Genomic DNA, 23,967 nt, shown 5'->3' on the forward strand with positions numbered 1-23,967 from the left:
ATTACATGAAACGACTGTCTGCTGATATTGGCCAATAATCTTCTCGTGTAAGGGTGGTATTACACGGGCCGAGCAGGGCCCGATAATACCTGTAAACGAGCAGCGATCTGCTAGATCGTTGCTCGTTTACTGGACCTATTACACGGCCCGATAATCGTTTGACAATAGCTGCAAGGACATCGTTACCGATGTCCTTGCAGCCCTTGCTAAACTGGCATACATTACCCATCCACGTTCCAGGGCTGCTCCTGCGTCCGCTTCTCCCGGGGGTCCCGCGCGCTCTCTAGCGTCACAGCAGCCTGTCAGCTGGTAGGCCGCTCAGCCAATCACAGGCCGGGACCGCCGCGGCCTGTGATTGGCTGAGCGGCCTATCAGCTGACAGGCCTCTGTGACGCTAGAGCGCGCGCGGGACGCAGGGAGAAGCGGACGGCAGGAGCAGCCCTGGAACGTGGATGGGTAATGTATATCGTTAGTCGCCGGCCACGCACCGCTATTACACGCAGCGGTGCGCGGTCGGCGCCCGACGAAAATAGGTTCTAACCTATATCAATGATCAGCCGATGATCGTTGTCATCGGCTGATCGTTGCATTTATTACACGGAGCGATAATCGGCCGAATCGGGCCAATTCGGCCGATTATCGTTCCGTGTAATACCACCCTAAGGGTCCATTTACACAGAAAGATTATCTAGACTATAAACAGAGATCAGGTCATAAAGGAAAGCCTGAGATTTCTCCTCTTTTCCAATCTTGTCTGTCTGCCTATTCCACTGAGCGACGGCAGCATATCAATGCTATATTAGTAGAGGTGAGCGAACCGGGTTCGGGTTCGAGTCGATCCGAACGTTCGGCATTCGATTAGCGGTGTCTGCTGAACTTGGATAAAGCTTTAAGGTTGTCTGGAAAACATGGATACAGTCAATGACTATATCCATGTTTTCCACATAGCCTTAGGGCTTTATCACACTTCAGCAGCCACTGCTAATCAAATGCCTAAAGCTCGGGTTCGGATCATCTCGAGGTTCGCTCATCTCGATATATTAGCCATTTGTCTTTTAACATGTTGAAAGACAAACGACTGCAGCGGTCAGCCGACATCGTTCACGTTCTATTACACACAGATAATCTGTCAGATAATCTTTCTGTGTAAATAGACCTCAAATTTATCTAATAGGACCCTTATGGTGTTTTTAAACACAGATTTATCTAACAGATTTTTGAAGCCAAAGCCAGGAATGGATTTGCAAAGGCTTTGACTTAAAAAATCTGTCAGATAAATCTGTGTAAACACAACACAAGATAGCTGTTAGCACAAGGAGAGACATGGTACCTTTAATGTATCCGTCTGTGTAGAAAAGTGTTTTTATTCTATAGTGTAAAGAATGAAAGAGGCTTTCCTGAGCTCCTGAAGTGCAGCAAGCTGTAAAATCTTTGGGGGGCAGTGGGGTGAGGCACCAGTGTCAGTATTTCCATGTAAAAAGAACACCAAGCGATATACCTAGTGGTACATTCGCTTAAAGGGGAACCAAATGAGATGTCACATAATCTATGCGTGTTCTATGCATAAAACGTGTTGGATGGCCAATATGCGGATTAAGGGTACGTTCACACTTAGCAGATCCGCAGCAGATTTCATTTAAATAACTGAACACAGCATCAAATCTGCACCATCAAATCTGCTGCGGATCCTGTAGGTGTGAACGCACCCTAAACCCGTAAATGGGGTTCATATCCAACAATGCAATAAAGAAGGGCATGTCTCATATTTCTGCCTCTTAGGACCCTATTACGCCAAAACATATCTGAAAGATTTTTGCAGCCAAAGCCAGCAATGGATTTGAAAAGAGGATAGATCCCAGTCTTTCCTTTATGTCCTGTTCTCTGTTTATAGTCTGTTCCTGGGTTTGGCTGCAAAAATCTGTCAGATATCTGTTGGCGTGATAGGTCCCTTACTCTGGAAGAATACGTCATGTGAACATAGCCTTACAAGGCAATTCAGGGCTGCCATATAGGCCAGCTCAGCAACTCAGAATCAGGTGCAGGATCTTACAGTTAGCGATTGCTGCTGTGTAGGTAGCATCATGTGTATTCACTGCTTGTGCTGCCAGGAGTGCCATGCCTTATGATTGGCGAGAGTCCTTAGATGGAGCAGGCCTTCTTCTGTGTAAGCCCTCCCCCACATCCTCCAGCACACAGACAGTCAAGGCTATTATGAAGGGAAATACACTGCTTCAGCAGAGCCTCTCACTCTAATTCAGTGTGCTCAGCTCTGAGCAGGGGAAACACTTCTCAGAAAGCTTTGCTACCTCCCTGCCCAGCCCCCAGTTACTCCTTTGAAGGAAACTTGTGAGATACTTGGGACTGGGGCACTGGTGTGCAGTTGCTGCATGGATCAGGCATGAGGGGCTTTGAAATCCTTTGAGATAAAGGAAGATTTTATTTCCATTTCCTGGTTTTTACGTTTCATTTAAGCCTTGTTTGCAGAACTGGGAGGAAGCTGAATGAACAGCTGGGCGGCTGGATATCAGGTATTGCTGACAAGTATCTGTTCACTTATTTGTTTTATTTCTGCAGTACCTGGACACACATTACACAGGGAACTAGAACATTATAACAAACCTGGTACTGATCAGAAGCTTGCGCCATGTAACCCACTAGATCTGTATAGTTGGCAACAAAGTTTATTCCCAGTTTATACAAGAGATGTACAATGTTTGCTTATTAGGGATTGAACGCCTATAAAAGTGTTGACACATCAGTCACATATATGGCGTATATGCTTTCAGCATAGGCACAAAGTTTGATGCACTTTGACTTGTCAGTCATTGGGTTACAGGCACAGAACATATTTTAAGTATCGCTGCTATAAATGCCCTACTTTCAGAAAAGACATCCAGCAGACTGCATGACCTTTATTGTGCATAGATATTAATATATTCCCGCTAATGCTCCAACAGTTGTACCACAGCTGCAGTCTTCCCAATCTGATACCCTGAGTGCAATGTGACCAGCATTTATACAGTCCTGAGCACATGTGTTTATTGTTATCCAGGCCATCTGTACATGTAGAAAGGAATCACATCATAGCTCTGAGCTGTCTCATACAGTGAATTCCAGGCACCATCTATTTTAAACCTGGTTTTCTTTTACTCCACGTTTTAGTTGTTTAGTAGTTTCAAAAATTTTGTTAAATGAAACATTTATTTTATCGTTTATAGAGTTTAACTTTAGTGCACACTATGGAGAAAGCTTTACTGGGCCTGCACATATAAGGTCTAGAGGAATATGTACTAAACCAACTGTTCACACTATATATACACAATTAAATTGTTATTGCAGAGAATTTTTTTTTTCTTTTTATATTTTCGCCCTGGTCTTCCTAGGAGGCCAGCGATCCATCACAGACCTATTAAAGTTTCCATCTGCTACCAAGCTTCTATGGAAAGGCAAAGCAGAAATGTCACTCATTATTTATTCTCTTGAACTTGGGTCATGACTTGGAAAAGCACAATGTTAATTCGCTGCTCCCCTTCCAGAAGCTTGCCTAATCTGTTTTAACATCTTCATTCCAATTTTTGCTTCTCTTGTTTTAAACAACAATGACTTTTCGTCGCTCTTCTCGCAGTTGTTTGTTACTTTGTAGTGTAGTATTTGCAACCAGCAGGAAGGGGGTTAAATGATATGCAGTGCTAATGAAGTTAGTTTTGCAAGTTGCTTAAGCTGGGGTACACAGCAAGATCAGGAACACATGCTTTAGAATACTTGTACAAATCAGCCTGAAAGTTTTCCCACACTGAATACTGCCCACTACTTACAAACCCCCTTTATAACCCTCCCCACCCCCTGCATTAGCTATTGTGGCTGTGTATTTCCTCCTGTCACCCTTCCCTGTGCTGAAACTCTACACCCTATCCTTTATTCTTCACTCATCCTTTTATCTTGGAGACTGGGGGAAGTGGGAAAGGACTGGTTCATCAACCGAAACTCTGATTGTGCTTAAAAAAAAACAAAATTATATATAGTATTATGCACTGAATTTTTTGCTACACCGTTTTCTATTACGCTTGCAATTTTTTTTAAGTTGCAGCAGGGCCTGTGTTTAGCGTTTTTTGTTTTATTTTTCAAAAAAGTTTTTACCCCCAATATCTCATGTCTATATGCATGTTTTTTTTTTTTTGTTTTTTTTTTTATCCTGGATTAGCGTGATATAGAATCAAGATTTTGTAATGGTAAAAAAAAAACCATAGAAAAAAAGGCCTATATTAATTTACGCTAAAATGAAAAAATGCCAGATAAAGCCCCAACATGTTTTGAATAGTTTTACCGCATTTTAGCATTATTGCAGATATAATAGCCATGTGTAGTTGTACTGATCTTACTTCGGTACGGCAGAACCAAAGGGGGTTAATTTCTAAAATGAACATTAATATGTAGTATTGAGCCATAATACAGCAACCATTGAGGTTAAGATGAGACTTAAAGTTGTTTTTGTAGGATTATCTCCAAAATATGATGCTGTATGGAGCACCATATGGCTACAACCTAATGCTGCAGTCACGTACCAGGGCATGTGGTGCAGTGTATACAGTATGTCACCAGCTGTTAGAGCTAGGGAAGGAAGGCATGAACAGCTTACAGATGTACTGCACCACTGTCACAGCTCTGTGGCTATGAACAGTGCTCTAGACAAGAAAGCTGGGGACATTGTCATGAATGAAGAAGTGGTCAGTGAGGTCTTATGGAAGAAACAGAATGCATATATAACAAGCCAAACCAGGATGTTGCAGTATAGTTCTGATAAGCTGCCTCGGAAAGGTGTATTTTCAGGAAATCACTGAATGATGCAAGCAGGTTTCTATTTTGCAGAGCTTTAAAAGTGTTTGCTGCAAGGAAGTTGCAAACCAGAGGCTGTGATACTTATTAGAATTCAGTGATGTGTAAGCAGTGTAAGTGAGAGAAAGTATATTGTGGAGATGAAAGAGTCTCTATAAACGAATGCATTGAACTTAATGGTTCTAGATTAGAGATGAGCGAACCGGGTTCGGGTTCGAGTCGATCCGAACCCGATCGTTCGGCATTTGATTAGCGGGGACTGCTGAACTTGGGATAAAGCTCTAAGGTTTCAGGGAAAACATGGATACAGCCAATGACTATATCCATGATTTCTACATAGCCTTAGGGCTTTATCCAACTTCAGCAGCCGCCGCTAATCAAATGCCGAATGTTCGGGTTCGGATCGACTCGAGCATGCTCCAGGTTCGCTCATCTCTATTCTAGATCTACCATGTCATTGCTCAACATACCACAATGCATGTGAACAAAATTTTTAAAACATCCTATTAAAGGGGTAGTGTGGCGGTAAGCAATTATTCACTAAATAACACACATTACAAAGTTAAACAACTTTGTAATATATGTTATGTTAGTGAATGGCCCCCTTCCCCGTGTTTCCCCCCACCCACTCTAGACCCGGAAGTGTAGTGCAGTATACTCACCTAATTCGTGTCAACCCCTGTCCGCCATCTTGTGACAATGATGTCATCTTCGTCCATCCGTCCGAAGATGACATCATTGTTGCAAGATGGCGGACGGGGGTCGACACAAATCAGGTGAGTATAGAGCACTACACTTCCGGGGTGGGGGGAACACGCGGAAGGGGGCCATTCACTAGCATAACATACATTACAAAGTTGTATAACTTTGTAATGTGTGTTATTTAGTGAATAATTGCTTACCGACGCACTACCCCTTTAATATCTGACATGATCATTGTTGGCAGTGTCAAACAAACTGGGGGAGATTTATCAAAGGGTGTAAAATTTAGACTGGTGCAAACTGCCCACAGCAACCAATTACAGCTCAGCATTCCTTTCAGCACTGCCTAAAGCTGAGCTGTGATTGGTTGCTGTGGGCAGTTTGCACCAGTCTAAATTTTACACCCTTTGATAAATCTCCCCCACAGTGTATACTGACTTAGTGTGTCACAGTATTCCTACAATTTCATATCATATCCTTAAAGGGGTTGTCCAGCAAAAAGCTTTCTTTCAAATCAACTGGTGTCAGAAAGTTTATATAGATTGGTAATTTACTTTTATTGAAAAATCTTAAGTCTTCCAGTATTTATCAGCTGCTGTATGTCATGCAGGAAATGTTGTTTTATTTTCAGTCTGACACAATTCTCTCTGCTGACATCTCTGTCCGAGACAAGAACTGTTCAGAACAGGAGAGGTTTTCTATGGGGATTCCCATAGAAAGCCTCTCCAAAAGCAGCAGAACTCTCTGCTGCGGAATCCCGCCTGCCTCTGTCTCACACAGTTTGTCTATGGGAGGGTTTGCGCACCTCCACTTTCATCGCTCTCCGCTAAAATAATTGACATGTCAGTTATTTGAGCGGAGAGCTAAGGAAGCGGAGGCGCAGTGCTATACAGAGGCACGATACAGTGACCCCATCTGAGCGCTTATAGGTACCAACCAACTGTATGCAATCCTGGGGGGCCATTCACATGTGTGCAAAATACTGTGCACGTGCGGACCGGACCTCAGGGCTTCCGGCATCAGCATTTGTTATAATGCTGTAACTTTTTAAATCTTAGCGCTATTCTACAGACACTTTCAAAACAATGCAAAAAAATGTTGTTTTAATGAAAGAGTAGTAGATGCTTGAACCTTCCAGCTGAAGTATAAACATATATAAGAATAAAAAACAAATAATATAAGGGGAGACTAGATACACCAGTAGGTCTTTTTCTGCTGACAAACTTCTATGTTTCCATGTAACAATAGTACTTTTTGAAGTGTCATACTGAAGCACAGGTGTGTCCATAGGATTTAAAGGGCAATTACCAGCAAATCTCTATGATCCTTACCGATATCCCTGATATATTAGAAGATTTAGGCCCTTAAAGAATCTGTGTCTTAGGGTCTGTTCACACTTAGTAAAACAGGCGGAATTCCACATGCATGTCAATTGTCAAAGAATTGTGCCTGTTTTACTTAGTGTGAACAGACCCTTACTAAGTAATAAAAGTAGTTACTAAAAAGTGTTTTAGATTGGGTTGGGGAACAGTGGAATAAAAGAGACCATAATGCCCCCCTATGAAATACATCAGTGGGGCCAGTCCTCCTTTTAGTATATTAGCCATGTTACTTATTATTTTATTTTCAAATCTGCAGGTATATAAAGTCCTGTTACAGTCTAACAGGCCCTCATCAGCGCAATGCCTTACTACCTCAGTTTATAAGTCTGCCCTGCAAACATTGTTTTACCACTCTGGGTGCTTACAAGCTATTAGGATCCCCTTGAAGTTTGAGGAGGCATTTTCTGCTTCATTGTGCCTTTAATTTGGCAGAATTCGGTGTAGAGCTCCACCGCAGAATCCCGCCTGCCTCAGTATCAAATGGAGACTCTATGGGAGGGCTTGCGCGCCTTCGCTCAAACAATTGACATGTCAACTCTTTGAGCGGAGACACGCAAACCCTCCTATAGAGTACAAACCCACACACCGTATACACAGCAGATACGCAACAAATACGCAGCAAATACGCAGCAGATTTGTTGGTACAGATTTGATGCTGTGTTCAGTTATTTAGATCTAATCTGCTGCGTTTTTGCTGCGTGTTTGCTGCGTATTTGCTGCGTATCGCAGCAGTAAATACGCTGCATATACGGTGTGTGGGTTTATACCCATAGAGACGCTACATTTACTCAGTGTGAACTGGCTCCTATACAGAGGTGTACAACAGGGTGGGCGCTACCATCTGGTGGCCCAGGTTGGCCCATCTTTCCTATGCGTATTGGGCCTATGGAGCATATAGAAACCTTGGTGTCTGGGACTGGAGCACTTTATTCCTAGTTAGCATAATGTTCAGGTACCACACATGGAGTGCGCGGTTTTTAGTATCAACGCAGCGTAAAATCCTCCCTGTGGATGAGGTGGTTAGGGGCACACTTGGTCACCTGGTGAAGGTGCGTTCTCTGGAGTGCCAGAGGCTGGAGGCTGCTAGGGCCTCTTTTCTTTGGAGGGGCTTTACCTTTAAAATGTCTTAGCCTGCGTCTCCTCTCTCCGTGGTAGGCTGATGCTGGTACATTAGTCTTGTTTTGTGCTGTAGATATGCTGCAATATAGGGCTTGCAGGCGCTGAACTGTCTCACATTGTGTCTGCTTGCTGAGATCAGGCTGATGATGCAGACGGGGCAGGGTGTGATGTCACAGGAGGCTTGGCTGGATCCCCCAATCCCCTGAGTGATCCACCATCTCTGACCGGCCAGAAGCAGGTGTTGCACGGATTTCTCTGATTGTGCAGAAGTGTGCAGTGAAATTAGGGCTGTGTTCACACATGTTGGAGTGGCATTGCAGTACTGCAGCGTATTCACAAAAATTATGCAGTAACACAAGTAAATGATGCTAAATGGCAGAGAGGATCAGAGCCTTATTGTGGGGCTCAACTTCAAAGATAACAGATGCTTAATCATAATATGTATGTGGAAATGAAAAGGAAAAAAAAAGTTCTTTACTTTATTCCAATATCAGCAATACAGGTAGAGAATACAGCGTGCTGTGTGGTGTTACAGGTAGAGAATACAGCGTGCTGTGTGGTGTTACAGGTAGAGAATACAGTGTGGTGTTACAGGTAGAGAATACAGTGTGCTGTGTGGTGTTACAGGTAGAGAATACAGTGTGCTGTGTGGTGTTACAAGCAGAGAATACAGCGTGCTGTGTGGTGTTACAGGTAGAGAATACAGTGTGCTGTGTAGTGTTACAGGTAGAGAATACAGTGTGCTGTGTGGTGTTACAGGTAGAGAATACAGTGTGCTGTGTGGTGTTACAGGTAGAGAATACAGTGTGCTGTGTGGTGTTACAGGTAGAGAATACAGCGTGCTGTGTGGTGTTACAGGTAGAGAATACAGTGTGGTGTTACAGGTAGAGAATACAGTGCTTTGTGGTGTTACAGGTAGAGAATACAGTGTGCTGTGTGGTGTTACAGGTAGAGAATACAGTGTGCTGTGTGGTGTTACAGGTAGAGAATACAGTGTGGTGTTACAGGTAGAGAATACAGTGCTGTGTGGTGTTACAGGTAGAGAATACAGTGTGCTGTGTGGTGTTACAGGTAGAGAACACAGCGTGCTGTGTGGTGTTACAGGTAGAGAATACAGTGTGCTGTGTGGTGTTACAGGTAGAGAATACAGTGCTGTGTGGTGTTACAGGTAGAGAATACAGCGTGCTGGGTGGTGTTACAGGTAGAGAATACAGTGCTGTGTGGTGTTATAGGTAGAGAATAGAGCGTGCTGTGTGGTGTTACAGGTAGAGAATACAGCGTGCTGTGTGGTGTTACAGGTAGAGAATACAGCGTGCTGTGTGGTGTTACAGGTAGAGAATACAGTGTGCTGTGTGGTGTTACAGGTAGAGAATACAGCGTGCTGTGTGGTGTTACAGGTAGAGAATACAGTGTGCTGTGTGGTGTTACAGGTAGAGAACACAGCGTGCTGTGTGGTGTTACAGGTAGAGAATACAACGTGCTGTGTGGTGTTACAGGTAGAGAATACAGCATGCTGTGTGGTGTTACAGGTAGAGAATACAGTGTGCTGTGTGGTGTTACAGGTAGAGAATACAGCATGCTGTGTGGTGTAACAGGTAGAGAATACAGCACACTGTGGTGTTACAGGTAGAGAATACAGCGTGCTGTGTGGTGTTACAGGTAGTGAATACAGCGTGCTGTGTGGTGTTACAGGTAGAGAATGCAGCGTGCTGTGTGGTGTTACAGGTAGAGAATACAGTGTGCTGTGTGGTGTTACAGGTAGAGAATACAGTGTGCTGTGTGGTGTTACAGGTAGAGAATACAGTGTGCTGTGTGGTGTTACAGGTAGAGAATACAGTGTGCTGTGTGGCGTTACAGGTAGAGAATACAGTGTGGTGTTACAGGTAGAGAATACAGTGCTGTGTGGTGTTACAGGTAGAGAATACAGTGTGCTGTGTGGTGTTACAGGTAGAGAATACAGTGTGCTGTGTGGTGTTACAGGTAGAGAATACAGTGTGCTGTGTGGTGTTACAGGTAGAGAATACAGTGTGGTGTTACAGGTAGAGAATACAGTGTTGTGTGGTGTTACAGGTAGAGAATACAGTGTGCTGTGTGGTGTTACAGGTAGAGAACACAGCGTGCTGTGTGGTGTTACAGGTAGAGAATACAGTGTGGTGTTACAGGTAGAGAATACAACGTGCTGTGTGGTGTTACAGGTAGAGAATACAGCATGCTGTGTGGTGTTACAGGTAGAGAATACAGCGTGCTGTGTGGTGTTACAGGTAGAGAATACAGTGGGCTGTGTGGTGTTACAGGTAGAGAATACAGCGTGCTGTGTGGGTGGGACCACAATGAAATAATAGATTACTGCAAATAATTCAGTAACACAATGAAACTGCAATGTGTGAACACAGCCTAGATGTTCTGCAACAGATTTGGGCGGGGAATAGGCAGGCTGGAGGACTGTGATGAAAAGCTGAGTGAAAGCATTGCATTCTGGAACCTGTAGTACTGTGTAGAACTGATACACCAGGAAGTGCAGAAACACAAAACAGAACAAAACCCCCCAAAACAAATGGATGTTTGGTAGTTTCAAAACTGGAATAGATAGGTAAGTAATGCTATATGCTTCTGCAAAAGTTTCATTTTTTTTTTACCTCTACCTAGAGTTCCCCTTTAATTGCAAGCCACACCTGACCAGGAGACAAGAGTCCTGTTGTCTCTGAAAGAAAGTGGCCATGTTTTTGTAGCACTGGTTATCCAGTTTTAGAAAAACATGGACACACTCTATTAGAGACAGCACCACTCTTATCTCCAGTTTGGGTGAGGTTTTGCAACTTCGTTGCATTGAAATGAAAGGAGCTAAATTGAAAACCACTCTTGAACTGGAGACCAGAGCTGTGCTGTCTCTGGAAGAAAGTGACCATGTTTTTCTAACTCTGGATAACCCTTGTGAAGAGGTTTTCCAACCAGTTGTGTGTGTTTTTGTTTTTTTTACAAACTGGCCAGCTACCTGTCATCCTGGCTATGGTAATAGTGTTATGAACAATATAGAAGAAACCTAATGCAGCATATTATGTGCGGAGTAGCTTGATTTCTGTGCCTATACGCAATATGAAATATATTGTTAACAGATGTAAAAATAATGATTCAGAAACCATAACCTAGGTATGCTTTACCATAGGAGGGACCTGTAGTATCTAGAACTCCACATTCCAGAGATATTTTCAGGGTGTGTATGGCTGAAGTGAGCTATCATCTATGTCTGTACATTTCAACCTTGGAAAACAATTTTGCCAAGCGAAGTGTCTTGGACAATCTGCTATATATTGGGATATACAGTCAGCTGCAAATCTTTGAGCCCAGGAAAATGACCATAATAATGGAAGACCTTATTGTCTGAATGCTGGGTTACTAAATATTCTTCCTCATTTTCTTGGTAACTTGCTACATTGTATCACACAGCTGCTGCCCATGTATTTAGCTTACTAAAGCTATGTTTCCACATTCACGTTCTGCTTGTGGTCGAATCCTCACCCCCATTACCCCAATAGGCACGCAATGTTCACGGGATTATCGAAAACATCTTGTGGCTACTGGTTAAGAAATGGGGGCATGGCTTTGACCGCATACAGGGCACGAATGTAGAAACACAGCCAGAGGATTGCCTAGACTGAATACAATTACACCCATTTCTCATTTGAGAGCAAGATTGGGTATATAGAGTTCCCTCGCAATCTCCAGAATGGTGACCTGGCTCCTTTTAAATGAAGTGGCAGGTTGGCACATGCACCGCCACTGAATTCATGGGAGCTGCTGAAGGTAGCAGAATGTTCTTCTCAGCAGTCTCCAGCAGCTTCACAGACAATAAATGGAGTGGTGGCATGCGTCGCAACTAGCCGCCCTATTCAAAACAAAGGAGTCAGGGCCCTCCAGTCAGACCCCTTTGATTTTATACTTATCTCCTATACACAAGATGGGGGTACATTAAGTCAGAATACCGCTTTAAATGGTGAGGAATTAAAAACATATCAGAAGGTTGTAGAATTTTTCATGTATACAACAGTCCTAAAATTCAACCTCCCCCCACCCCACCCCATTTAACACCAGATTACTACATATGATATATTATAGGTTTAGGCAGCTGGATCCTTGATATCTGTTGAAGTAAAGAGATTCTTTTTCCCTCTGTCATAGACTATCCTTCTGTAAGAAATGATAGCCAAGGATGTATAATACTATTAATTTTATTTCTATATTGCTGGTGTATTCCAGCAGCATTTTACACTTCTGGGGGTACCTATCTAGACAATATCAGACATTACAGAGATACACATGTAACCATCAAGCCAAACCTGAGGAGTAAGGGACCTGGACACAAGAACTTATATATACCAATATATAAGATTATGACAATGCTGTGTGCAGTTTATATTTACTGCACTTATTTATTTATTTTTTTTACATATTAAAAACCTTGCACTATTTACATTAAAAGAAGCAGGGCTGGCCTTATGCTGCATGGTGCCAGGTGGGGCACCCTGTGAAGATGCTTGTGTCCTCGATAGGCTGTTCTGAGATATACTGTATACTTGACTTTACCCAATAGTTTAATGCTGTGCCCTGAGCAGATGCTGCCTAATGGGCTTAGAGGTATTAGGGAAACTTAATTGGAAGAGAGAAATAGACTGGTTTCATGGGCCATTTGTAACATTGGGCCTGCCAGGTCTTGGGTAAACATAGTACTGGAAAAAGAAGCCCTGTGTTGTTTCTCAACTTTCTAATCAGACAGCGGTGGCATTCTATGAATAGAAATAAATTGCAGCGTTCACTTTCAAAATAGGCAGTTCCTTTGTTAGACCGTGTCTAACAGTGTCATGCTCTGCGACCTCGTGCTGTACTTCCCTTCAGTCTATGAAGATGGCTCCAAACAGAAAAAAACTACCTAAGACCTGAATAATATGAGGTAGGTTACCAGCAAAGATTACAACTTATTCTCTTTATAAATTGCTTTGCCTGTTGACATTTTAGAATTTACTGGTGCAAAAGAGTCCAGATTAGCTCGGTAATTAATGCATTGAAAAAATTACATTTACAGCTATTTAATCAAACTTCTTTGCAGATATTCTCCTGTCAGGCGCTATGTTACGTTTTTGTTTTTGCTTGTGAAAAAGATTTTCAAATATATTTATTTCAATTTTTTTTATTTTTGGTACAACATTTTGATGGATTTTTTTTTTATTTGTTTATTTTTTGATATCTTTCAAGTTGTTTAGAGAAGCTTATAGTAAAAAATGCAAACTTGAAAACATGTCTTTTAAAGAAAATGCCACATAGATAAACATGTTCTTTATAGTGCATCACATGTTTCACTATACACTTGTATGTAACATCTGGCTGCAACATTTTGGAAGAGAAAAAATATGAAGAAACGTCATGAAAAAAATTGCATTTGCATCAATGGGAATGCTGATCAGTTTTTTCTGCATGTGCTTTTTACATGTGAGGCTGGGTTCACACTACGTATATTTCAGTCAATATTGTGGTCCTCATATTGCAACCAAAACCAGGAGTGGATTAAAGACAGAGAAAGGATGTGTTCACACAATGTTGTAATTGAGTGGATGGCCGCCATATAACAGTAAATAACTGCCATTATTTCAATACAACAGCCGTTGTTTTAAAATAACAGCAAATATTTGCCATTAAATGGCGGCCATCCACTCAATTTCAACATTGTGTGAACAGAGCCTTTCTGTGTTTTCAATCCACTCCTGGTTTTGGTTGCAATATGAGGACCACAATACTGACTGAAATATACGTAGTGTGAACCCAGCCTAAATGTGTAGAAATACTTAAAAACTGCAAGCAAACACATTATTTCCATAGTGCACATAGACAAAAAAACATGCATAAAAATGGTCCAGAAAGCAATATATGCTTAAACATTTCAGGCTTATCCCAAAATCTGAAGTTATTATGTCTCTTGTAGGGGGAAAGTAGCCGATCAAGCACATGCATGGCCAGCACGTCATTCATTCTCTTAGGCTTCGGAACATTGCTGTTACATCTTTACTTGACCTCACAGTGACATCTTCTGCATTGTCCGGAGTGCCACCCCAGACTTACAGGGACCCTCCTGGCAGCTGCACGCTGCAGGAGCACTTCCCATCTCTTGACATCACAGATACCTGATGGTGTCCCTGCCGCAGGCTTGCATCACCACCCGGGGGACTTGGCATGGCAGCAGCTGTTTTGTTGACTGGCAGGTGCTCCTGCCAGTAAGTATGTTCTGCCACATATGTTCTGTTGAAGGATCAGGGGGAAGACCCAGTCATCTCTTGGACTGGGTCCCCGACCTCTTACAAACTGCATCATTACCCTGCTATTCATGTTGGCTATTAGACTAGTTTTTCTAGCATCCCAGCATCTCCATATCTTTTTGTGTATTGTTACCTGGATTTACCTGACTTTGGTTCTTTTACCTGACTATTCACTTGGATCCTGTTTTTGTACTTTGCTGTCCGTTTGGTTTGACCCCGGCCTGTTGATAACTCCTTGCATGTAAGTTTGTCTTGTTCTTGTTTCATGTCTTTACCTTATTGCAAGTAGTGATCTTCTCTGTGGTTGTCTGCAGTCGCTTATGAACCTTGCTTTCCCCTAATCTGACAGCAAACCCTTGCTAAAGGGTTTAGGTGCATGTGGGCTATCAGGTAGGTGTTCCTAACTCCATGTATGAGTAACTTTCCCATGTGTGCTAATCTAATATGACAGGCAAAAACAACATTACTGTGCAAGAGGTATGCACAAGGTTGAAAATGGGAAAAGATGAGAAATTATGGTTATCTGTACCTCCATTTAAATATCTGCTCGTCTTGGAATATCAGTTCCACCTCTGCCAAGAGAAGTTTAAACTAATTCAGAGGTTAATCCAAGATACTGTTGGTAGCATCAATACACCATCAGACTAGGCCTGTATGATGGCTTTGGTCATCACGGTCACAATTGACCGGCTCAATTTGCTTTTTTATTTTTAAGCATTGGATGTATTGGACTTTTGCATGATACCCCAATGTTGCAGTCAGCTACAGCTGTGGTGAGATAATAAGTTGTGGAAGCATGTACAGAATGGGCAACTTATTGCTTTTCTACGGTAGCTTTAGTTGCACAAAGATACCATGTAGCCATAGCCTTAAAGGGGTTGTTCTTTAGATTGAAACATATCACTTCTCTACAGAATAGGGTATAGATGTCTTATTGCCACCAAGGGTTTGCCAGTGTATACAGCTGCTGATTGATCCAGTGTTTGGCTGAAAGCTATTTACAATGCATGTACTGGTGCAGGTACTGTAGGCCTGAGCAACAGAGAAATTTTGTTGAGCAAAAATACATTTTAGCTATTGAAACATAGCACCGTCCAAAGGAATATACTGATTCGCATGTGACCTCAAGGACTGCACTTATAAAAAAAAATCTCTGTTTAAACAAGGCATAAAGGTATTGGTGAATGCAATTTTCATAACAGGATTGGTAAGAACTTATTTAAACAGGGTGGTCAAATTGCAAATGCAGAGACCACAACATGACTACACCACAGGAGTATACCCAATTGCTTAACTTTAGATTGTTTTAACTAAACCTTACCAACAACCTGATAATATATGGTCAGCTCTTATTTAATTTTTTTTTTTTTGTTATTATGTATCAGATCTTTCCATGTTTCTTTTATGGTTTGTTATGTAATGGTTTTGTTATCTTCTTGTGGTTTTTGATGTTATTATTTCTCGCGTTTGATTTTGTAGGATTTATAATGTTTTCTAAAGTTATGTTGTCAGTTTCTTGGATCTATTCATTACTTTTGAGCAAGTTTAAGTCTGACCCGCATTGTTCTCTTGAGTGTGCAGTGCTGCCCGAGGCTGTTTCTAATGTCTCAAATGTCTCCTGACAAAGTTTGAATCTACAAAGAGAGTCTGCCTATTAAATATTACAAACATGATCATTGTTTGGCTTAAACTTGTTTGGTGGTGGATTATTGAAAGATCATGATGAAAGCTATTTCACAGACAAACCTTAGATATAAAACAGGGCTCTTTTAACTATTACGTTACCAGGCTTTGCATTGTATCCCAGGAGTATTCTGTACAAAAAATAAAAGATGGTAGAAAAAACACATTGGCAGAGACTTAATACCAGTGCGTAAGCGTTGGAAAACTTAATAAATCACCAAAAGGGAACAGAGCACTTCATAAATATGGCATCATTCAGCCCAAATGCCCTTATATTTTTCCAAACTGATCCATTAATGGGTCCATGGGTTTTCAATAGAGCTTCCGTCATGGATAAAAGTATCCATTGGGTTCAGTATTTTTTATTTTTTTTTAAAGGAGATGTCCCGGCAGGGGGGTGAAAATTCATATTGGGCAAGCGGTGGGGGAAAAATAACAAAGAAGATATACTTACTGGACCTTATGCCTGTGCTGCACCGCATTACCAGGTTTAGTTTAAAATGGAGATATTTAAACAGGGCACAAAAACATGATGTCAACTGTGAGACTCTCTTAACGATCATTGGGCCATGGAATAGGCCCAGTAAATGAGCGCCGATCTAGCAGATCGGCGCTCATTTACATCGTTGATCGGGCCCTGCTCGGCCCGTGGATTAGGACCTTTATGTTATCACTTCCTGATCAGTTAAATATGTTATCCGGGAAGGACGTTTGGTCCTACTGGTTCTGCTTCCTGGCTCTCCACTTCTTTCCTTAGCTGTCTAAGAAGTAAACCTATCGAAGCAAGAGGTGCAAGTTTATGTTGCAAGCATGGTGGCGAGTAAAACCATGCTCGCATGCAATGTCCAATGGCTACCCATGGGGTATTAGGCGGCTGTGGAACATTGCAATGCTCATGACATGCACCTGCCCTCATCTCCTCTCAGACTGTATAGTTCTAGAGGGAGGAAGTGGAGCGCCAGGGAGCAGAAGAAGTAGTTTTTGCTCCCTGCTTAAACCCCCTTAAAGGGAACCCTGTACTGTTTCTCTGGTAGCTTCAATAGAGCATAACAATTTTATATAGGCCTAACATATTCAGCAGCACTATGCAATTCTGGGGGTGCATACATTGACAAAATCAGAGAGTTTGATTGGTACTCTGATGGGAAGTTTGGATCCCTGTTCTTGAGATCATGAGGGTACCTGAAGTTGGACCCCCAAGGATCGGGGATTAAGTCTAACTGTGGAACAACCCCTTCAAGGTCCAACTTTTATGTTCTCCTCTCTTACTAGAATGCATTGGCCTGTGTGCTGTTTGAAGCACTATGGCACCTTCCAAGGTACTATGTTGGTTCTTTCATTCTTGTGTTTGGTGGGAATTCCTGTGAATGGACATCCATAAATCCTCACGTAAAATCTCATGTCTGAACTCACCATTATTATGCTGGATCTGTGTTTAAATTTTTTGACAGTTCAGTTTTTCCCGGACTGCATCTCTTGTAACGCCTAGATAGTCAATGTTTGGGCTATATACAATTATTTATATAAAATGCCACATGCCCAATTCCAGGAATGATGATATATAAAACGTCCATGCACATATTATTTAATGTGTAAGGAAATGTAAAAGCCGCAGGTTGTTGTCGTCTGGCTGATGAGTCAGAGCTTTGTAAAAATAAGCTCCAAGTGCAGCAAACTATTTATACTGTGTGTGTATATAGTGTGTTGACATTTCTGTTTTTAATTATTTTCCATTTTTTTAAAATTCATTTTAATCTGCCTGTGTAAAAGAAGCAAAGATCGACCATCAAGCGAGTGAACAACCGCTCATCAGCTGCACTGATCTTTTGTGTGGCCGTAAAATTCATTGTTATTGGCTGCTCATCTCCCTGTTTAAACAGGAGACGTGTGGCCAATAACAATGTATACATTGATTGTTCTGCAATTTTTTTCCATGCCTTGTAAAGGTACTGCTAATGAGCACCGATCACACTGATCAATGCTTGTTTGCGTTTGTACACAGCCCTATATCAGCCTATGTAAAAGGATCCTTACAATGTTATCTAGCAGTAATGTGTGCCACTTCCTCCATCCCCACAGCAAACCACTTCACGTGGCAGGTATAATTGTAATATAAACATGAAATTGTAGAAGTTTGGTGTTTTTATAATCCACAAGAAAGAGAGAAGCAACATCAGTTTTAGGTACAGTCCACACTTAGGGTCCTATTAGACAAAGCGATTTTTAATGATTAATGATAAACGATTGCAAACACGATCCTTTATTGTTAACGTGAAATCGTTTACCATATTATGGTGTGTTTACATGGAGAGATTTATCTTACAGATTTTGGAAGCCAGAGCCAGGAATGGATTTGAAAACAGGAAAAAATCTCAGTCTTTCCTTTATGACCTGATCCCTCTTTATAGTCTGTTCCTGGGTTTGGCTTAAAAAATCTGTCAGATAAATCTCTGTGTAAACACACCATTACACAGAACGATAGTCATTAGTTACGAACGTAACAATGATCGTTACTACTGATCGTTACTACTATCATTTACTCCTTCTGATCCCAGCAAAATGCATGTAATAAGATGTCGTTCATTCGCAGTAGCGACGAATGCAATAGCGACAACAAGACAAGTACAAGAACGATCATAAGTAAAGATCATTGTTCTGTGTAATTGGGTGAACGATTTCAGGTCGTTCGCCATAGCTGTCGTTTGGGATTGTTTATCGCTAATCGTCGAAAAATCGCTTAGTGTAATAGTACCCTTATGGAGCAAAAGGTGAGCCACTGGAATGATTGATTCTCCATGTCAATGACCCTCACCCCCACCATTGTAGGCTGCTTGATGGAATACTTTAGATCTGTAATCCCTTTTCGTTTGCACCTGTTTTTGGGCAGCTCTACTTACAAAAAAAAACCCATTCCTGTTGGCAACTGCCAAATACTGGGTAAAATGTCCCCTTGTGAATTTGTGTAATGGTATTGATATTATTATCTTGCTGTTTGTGAAAGCCATAAGTTATGGTGGTGAGCTGTAGATTTCTCTTACTTTACCTGTCCCAAAGTCACTATGACTAGGAGGTTCACTTTAATTACAATGGGCATAAAACAAAGGAAAAAAATCTTGTTGGAAAGTGTGACAGATTGCATACATTTCCGGCAGCAAAGGATGTATCTCTTGGCTAGGCTTGTAGCTTCACTAACTCTGCAGACATTTCTACACCCAGAGGATAAACAGGAAGATGGCAGGAACAGATAGCCTGTGAGATTAGCTTTACATTATAGTTACCTACGTGAGAGTTATGTGTAAAAAGAAGGCAGCATTCTACAGTACAACCATAGTAAACTCTTAGGGTGGTTTTACACGGGCCGATGGGGGCCCGATAATACCTGTAATCGAGCATCGATCTGCTAGATCGGCGCTCGTTTACTGGGCCTATTACACAGCCCGATAATCGTTTAACAAGGGCTGCAAAGACATAGTTACCGATGTCCTTGCAGCCCTTGCTTAAACTATATACTTTACCTATCCAGGAGCAGCCATGGAGCGTGAATAGGTAAAGTATATTATCAGTCGCCAGCCGCGCGGTGCGTGGTCGGCGCCCGACAAATATAGGTTCTAACCTATATCAATGATAAGCCGATGATCATTGTCATTGGCTGATCGTTGTATTTATTACACGGGCCGATTTGGCCGATTATCGTTCCGTGTAATAGTACCCTTAATGGACAACAAAAGGTGGGTTCACATTGAGGAATTCTCGCGGATAAACTCTGCAAAATTCTGCCGGCTGTACGCGCTCATGGACGCGTGCCTTTCCGCCGGCTCCATAGACACCATTCAATGGTGGCTGATTCTGCATTCTGCTGAAAGAACTGACGTGTTAATTCTTTTGGCAGAATGCGGAATCAGCCGGCCCATAGAATGGTGTCTTTGGAGTCGGCGGAAAGGCGCGCATACAGCTGCCGGAATCCGCAGAGTTTATCCGCAAGAATTCCTCAATGTGAACCCACCATAACATACTAATGACTACATTACAATTTTTATTTAGCCCCCTACCCATAGTTTTCTTACTAAAACATAGATTGGGGGGAGGGGGGGACAACAACAAAGTAAAGCTACACAGTAAAAGGGAATAATTTAAGTGTGTGTGTGATTCTGAAGAGTGTATTACACGGCTTGATTATTATGCAGCAAAGGCATTGTTATCGGTGTCTGTACAGCCCTTGCTTTGGTGTAAAATAATAAAAATATATACTGTACTTACCTGATCACGTTCCCCAGTGTCCTCAGGCCTTGTCAGTGGAATTCCTCAGTCTCCACAGCTGCAGCCTTGGTTCCAAATCTGAAGTGACTGGCGGTGGTGCTGTCCTGTGTCAGCCAGTGATTGGCTCAGCGGCGTGTCACTTCAGAGACGGGACCAGAAGTGAGAGCTGCAGTGACTGGAGAATCCCACCGACAAGTAATAGCTTTAATATTTTACACACACAATTATCAGCTGTCATTTGCTATACCTGTTATGTGTATTCTTGCACGTTTGGTGGCCGATGATCTTTAAATTTGCCAAAAGACAACAATCAGCTGATAATCGGCTCTTCGGCTGATTGTTGTCTTTATTACACAGAGCGATATCTGTCTGATTTGGCCAATTATGCTGTGACATAGCAGAGAGGAATAGGTGTACTTTGATTGGACAGGAAGGGAAAGGAAGTTCAAGTGTGAGTATTGCTGGCAAACAGCCCAGCTCTAGCTCTACCCCAGAATGGAGAGAATGAAAATTAGGTACAGCTACCCTTGTACCTTTTTAAATTGAAAGCAGAAAAGCAAAGAGAAATCTGTTTTTCTATTCTAGTCTATTATTCTGTCACTGTCCAAAAGCTTTTGCACTCACCTTTCTATAACTTTGTGATGTTGGACTACAAATTAAAAGTGTGTATATATTCAGACGCCAGCCACTCCTTTACCCCTTCCCTTTGCTGAACCATAGAGGAACAGATGGAAGGGCACAACACATGACTGCAAGAGGAGGAAGTTGTATAACATTGGGTGTCATTTACAAAAGTCAGTGCGATTGCTATACTTTGCAAATTATCAGATGTTAGTTTCGTGTTTCTAAACAGCACAAGTAATTGCAATGCAGAATTTAGTGGTTACTCTTTCCATTGCTTCTTTGTTTTATCCAGTGCCTATGCTATTGTTTCCACTTTGATGTGTAGGGTTATTAACTTATTATCTTCCTGTTCTATTCTGTAAAAACTTGCTGACTCTTCCCAAATGTTTCACATGGTTAGTGTGACAGACGTGTTTTTGGTAGATGACTCAGAAGAATTTTATGAACAGTAAATATGGGTAAACCAAATAATTACTATATTGTCTAGACAAGCCAAAATATACAAAAAGCAGATGCTTTTTTTTCTACTCTATGCTTTTGTATCCCAAATGTATTTGCAGCCTGGTTCAATTTATTGTATGGATAGATAAGTTGTTATACATGTCAGTGGAGTAAGCAGAGACCTCAATATTATTTTATTATAATTGGGACACTCCCATAATGCCAAAAAGCTTTTGAGTCCTCATTGGAGGGGGTCTTACTGCTAGGACCCCTACCAGTTCCAAAATGAATAAAGCCTATTCACAGATTTTATCTGCACAGTGGTGTCTCCATCCCCATCCCGTTTGCGCAGAGGGTACAGGGCTGTACTAAGAAAGAGCCAGTTTTATCTCCACCCATATTTAGCAGAATTGTTTCAGGTCATTGACTTTCTCAAACCATTGGGCCACCCTGGCATACTTTGTCTGTCCACTTGGTTTATATATAATCTTTTCCAAGGGCTATTTCTTCCTTCAACCCATTTTATATATGCCATTTGGCATTGACTCTGGCTATACATTATACTCATTCATCCCATCCATTCAGTGGCATATGCTGTTTATCCTCCCCTGCCTCTACCTAATGTTCTTATGTTAAATGAATTGGAAATAAATATTATGTGAGCCCCTATTTTCTACAGTGTGTAGGGTCCTGGGCTTATTTTTTTCTGTTATATGTTTATATATCTGTATATGGTCTGTGTTGGCCACATTCATGCATTTTTTGTTTTAATCTTATTGAATAAAATTATGGGGGGGGGGGGGGGGTTGAACATAGCTAACTAGTGACTACATTCAGCCCATCTTCCATACCTATGCATATGACTCCAGTGTGCAGAATTCTAAGGTACACCTTTTAACATCTATACCAGCAATGTACTACTAAAATGATGTGAACCCCATTAGTTCACTTCTTAATTGTATACATGGAAGTTCCCGCTCTATCATTTCTGTCCCACCTCAATGCTTTGTTAGCTATGAGATGTGGTTTTTCAGGATGTGCAAAGGGAAATGGCAATGTGTAGTGAGGTCACTTCCTGATGCCTTTATAGCACATTGCTCATACAATAGTGAGCTGACATCTGATTGCCGCACACTTCCATCTGCCTTCACTTCATGGCCTCATCACTCAGAGTGATATCTTGTAAGTCCAACAAATTTGTAATCTGTTTTACAAATATTCAAATTGGTCAGTTTTGTCTTTAAAATCTGTCAGCATACTAAAGGTCTATGTCTGCTGACATATTTGCATTGAGTAACATTGAGTAAATACCCTTCAGCCATTCATGTGCATTACTGGGTCACATCTACTGTTACAGGAGCCAGTCTGATAACAATGGTTTCTTAGGGAATTGCATGTATCGCCATGTTAGTTATAAAATGTATGGACGTGTATACTGTTGATGGACATGACAGCAACACCTTCACGTCTTTTATACCTATCAGCATGGTTTTTAATACTGTACTGTAATCTGAAAAAGAATCCTGTTTAGGCAGTGACCTACCCAGCTTTTACAGCATTGGCTTCCACATGAACAGACAAAGGAAATGCCTCCGGGGATATTGGAGCCCAGTGCACACATGACAATACCAGGCGAGATCTGCAGTTTGCTTCCTTTCAATCTGTGAGGCAAAGGCAGATGTATCCTGCAGCTGTGCAGACCTTGCATTTCATTAGACATTTTTATATTAAGTAGCATTGTGCTAGAAATGCAGTTTTATTAGTTACCTAACCCTTGGTAACATTCTCTGAAATACATGAACTCTGCCTGTATTGCTAATGTAGCATGTTATTACAGTAGAGATGTTTAGTCAAATGACACTGACAACTTGTGGATGTGCAGCGGCTATGGCACAATGTTTCCCTATGACATTTAGCAATTCATTAACTGGGTACCTGTATATTAGGCATAAACTCTATAAACCCTTTTCACATTACATATTGGTGCTCTAATGTCAGTATATGTTGGGATAGTTTTAGTAAGGTATCCTGATGTATACTGTGGCATACCTGCATTGCAGTCATTGACTATATTACACCAATGTAGTCTACTTGTGATTATAGTAGGTCTTTATATACGTTTTGTTTGTGGAACAGTCTAATATCTGGCTTTCTATCTGCCAACTAACTCCTTATCTATGATCGGTAAATATAAAACTTGGAAACTTAAAATCTATGTTCTGTAATACATTGAGACCAGGCAAAATGAAACTGGATATGTGCCATCTGCTGACCGGAGTTTGTATTGCAGTTTTTTTAAACTTTTTTTTTTTTTTAACATTCAGCTGTGCTTTTTTTGTTTAGTCTTTTTTGCTCTCTGCCTATTTCCTTTTATACTGTAACATCTTCTCAAGGCCCTTTACACAGGGTGATTATAGGCCTAATGGGCCAAATATTTCCCAGTGTTTTTTGTGCATAACAACAGAAAAAAACTGAGTTTACAGATACACATTTTTTCAGTTTGCAGAGTACATATAGTTGTGTGAAAGCAGCAACTCCAGGTGCTAGCAGCAATGATAACAGGGATTATCCAGTGCTCAAAAATGTTTCATATATTGCTACACTGTTAGTAAACATATTAAACA

At 41.4% G+C, this 23,967-nt stretch overlaps 1 protein-coding gene across 5 annotated transcripts in view; it reads left to right on the top strand.

The window, feature by feature from the left end:
• PALD1 (phosphatase domain containing paladin 1) overlaps positions 1 to 23,967 on the top strand; it is a 189,198-nt gene that overhangs the window by 47,530 nt on the left and 117,701 nt on the right. The window contains exon 1 of one of the 5 annotated variants that reach the window (XM_069980558.1): positions 2,227 to 2,528. The exons of 3 other annotated variants lie outside the window; for them this stretch is intronic. Coding sequence is in view for 1 of the 2 variants with exons in the window: in XM_069980557.1 (XP_069836658.1) it covers positions 12,977 to 12,981 (5 nt within the window). In the remaining variant the exon portion in view is untranslated. Of the gene's footprint in view, positions 1 to 2,226; positions 2,529 to 12,947; positions 12,982 to 23,967 lie in introns of those variants that run through there. One more of the 5 variants, XM_069980557.1, reaches the window with a different exon arrangement.

The sequence above is a fragment of the Dendropsophus ebraccatus genome, chromosome 8 (genome assembly GCF_027789765.1).
Source record: "Dendropsophus ebraccatus isolate aDenEbr1 chromosome 8, aDenEbr1.pat, whole genome shotgun sequence".
NCBI classification, from domain to species: Eukaryota; Metazoa; Chordata; class Amphibia; order Anura; family Hylidae; genus Dendropsophus; species Dendropsophus ebraccatus.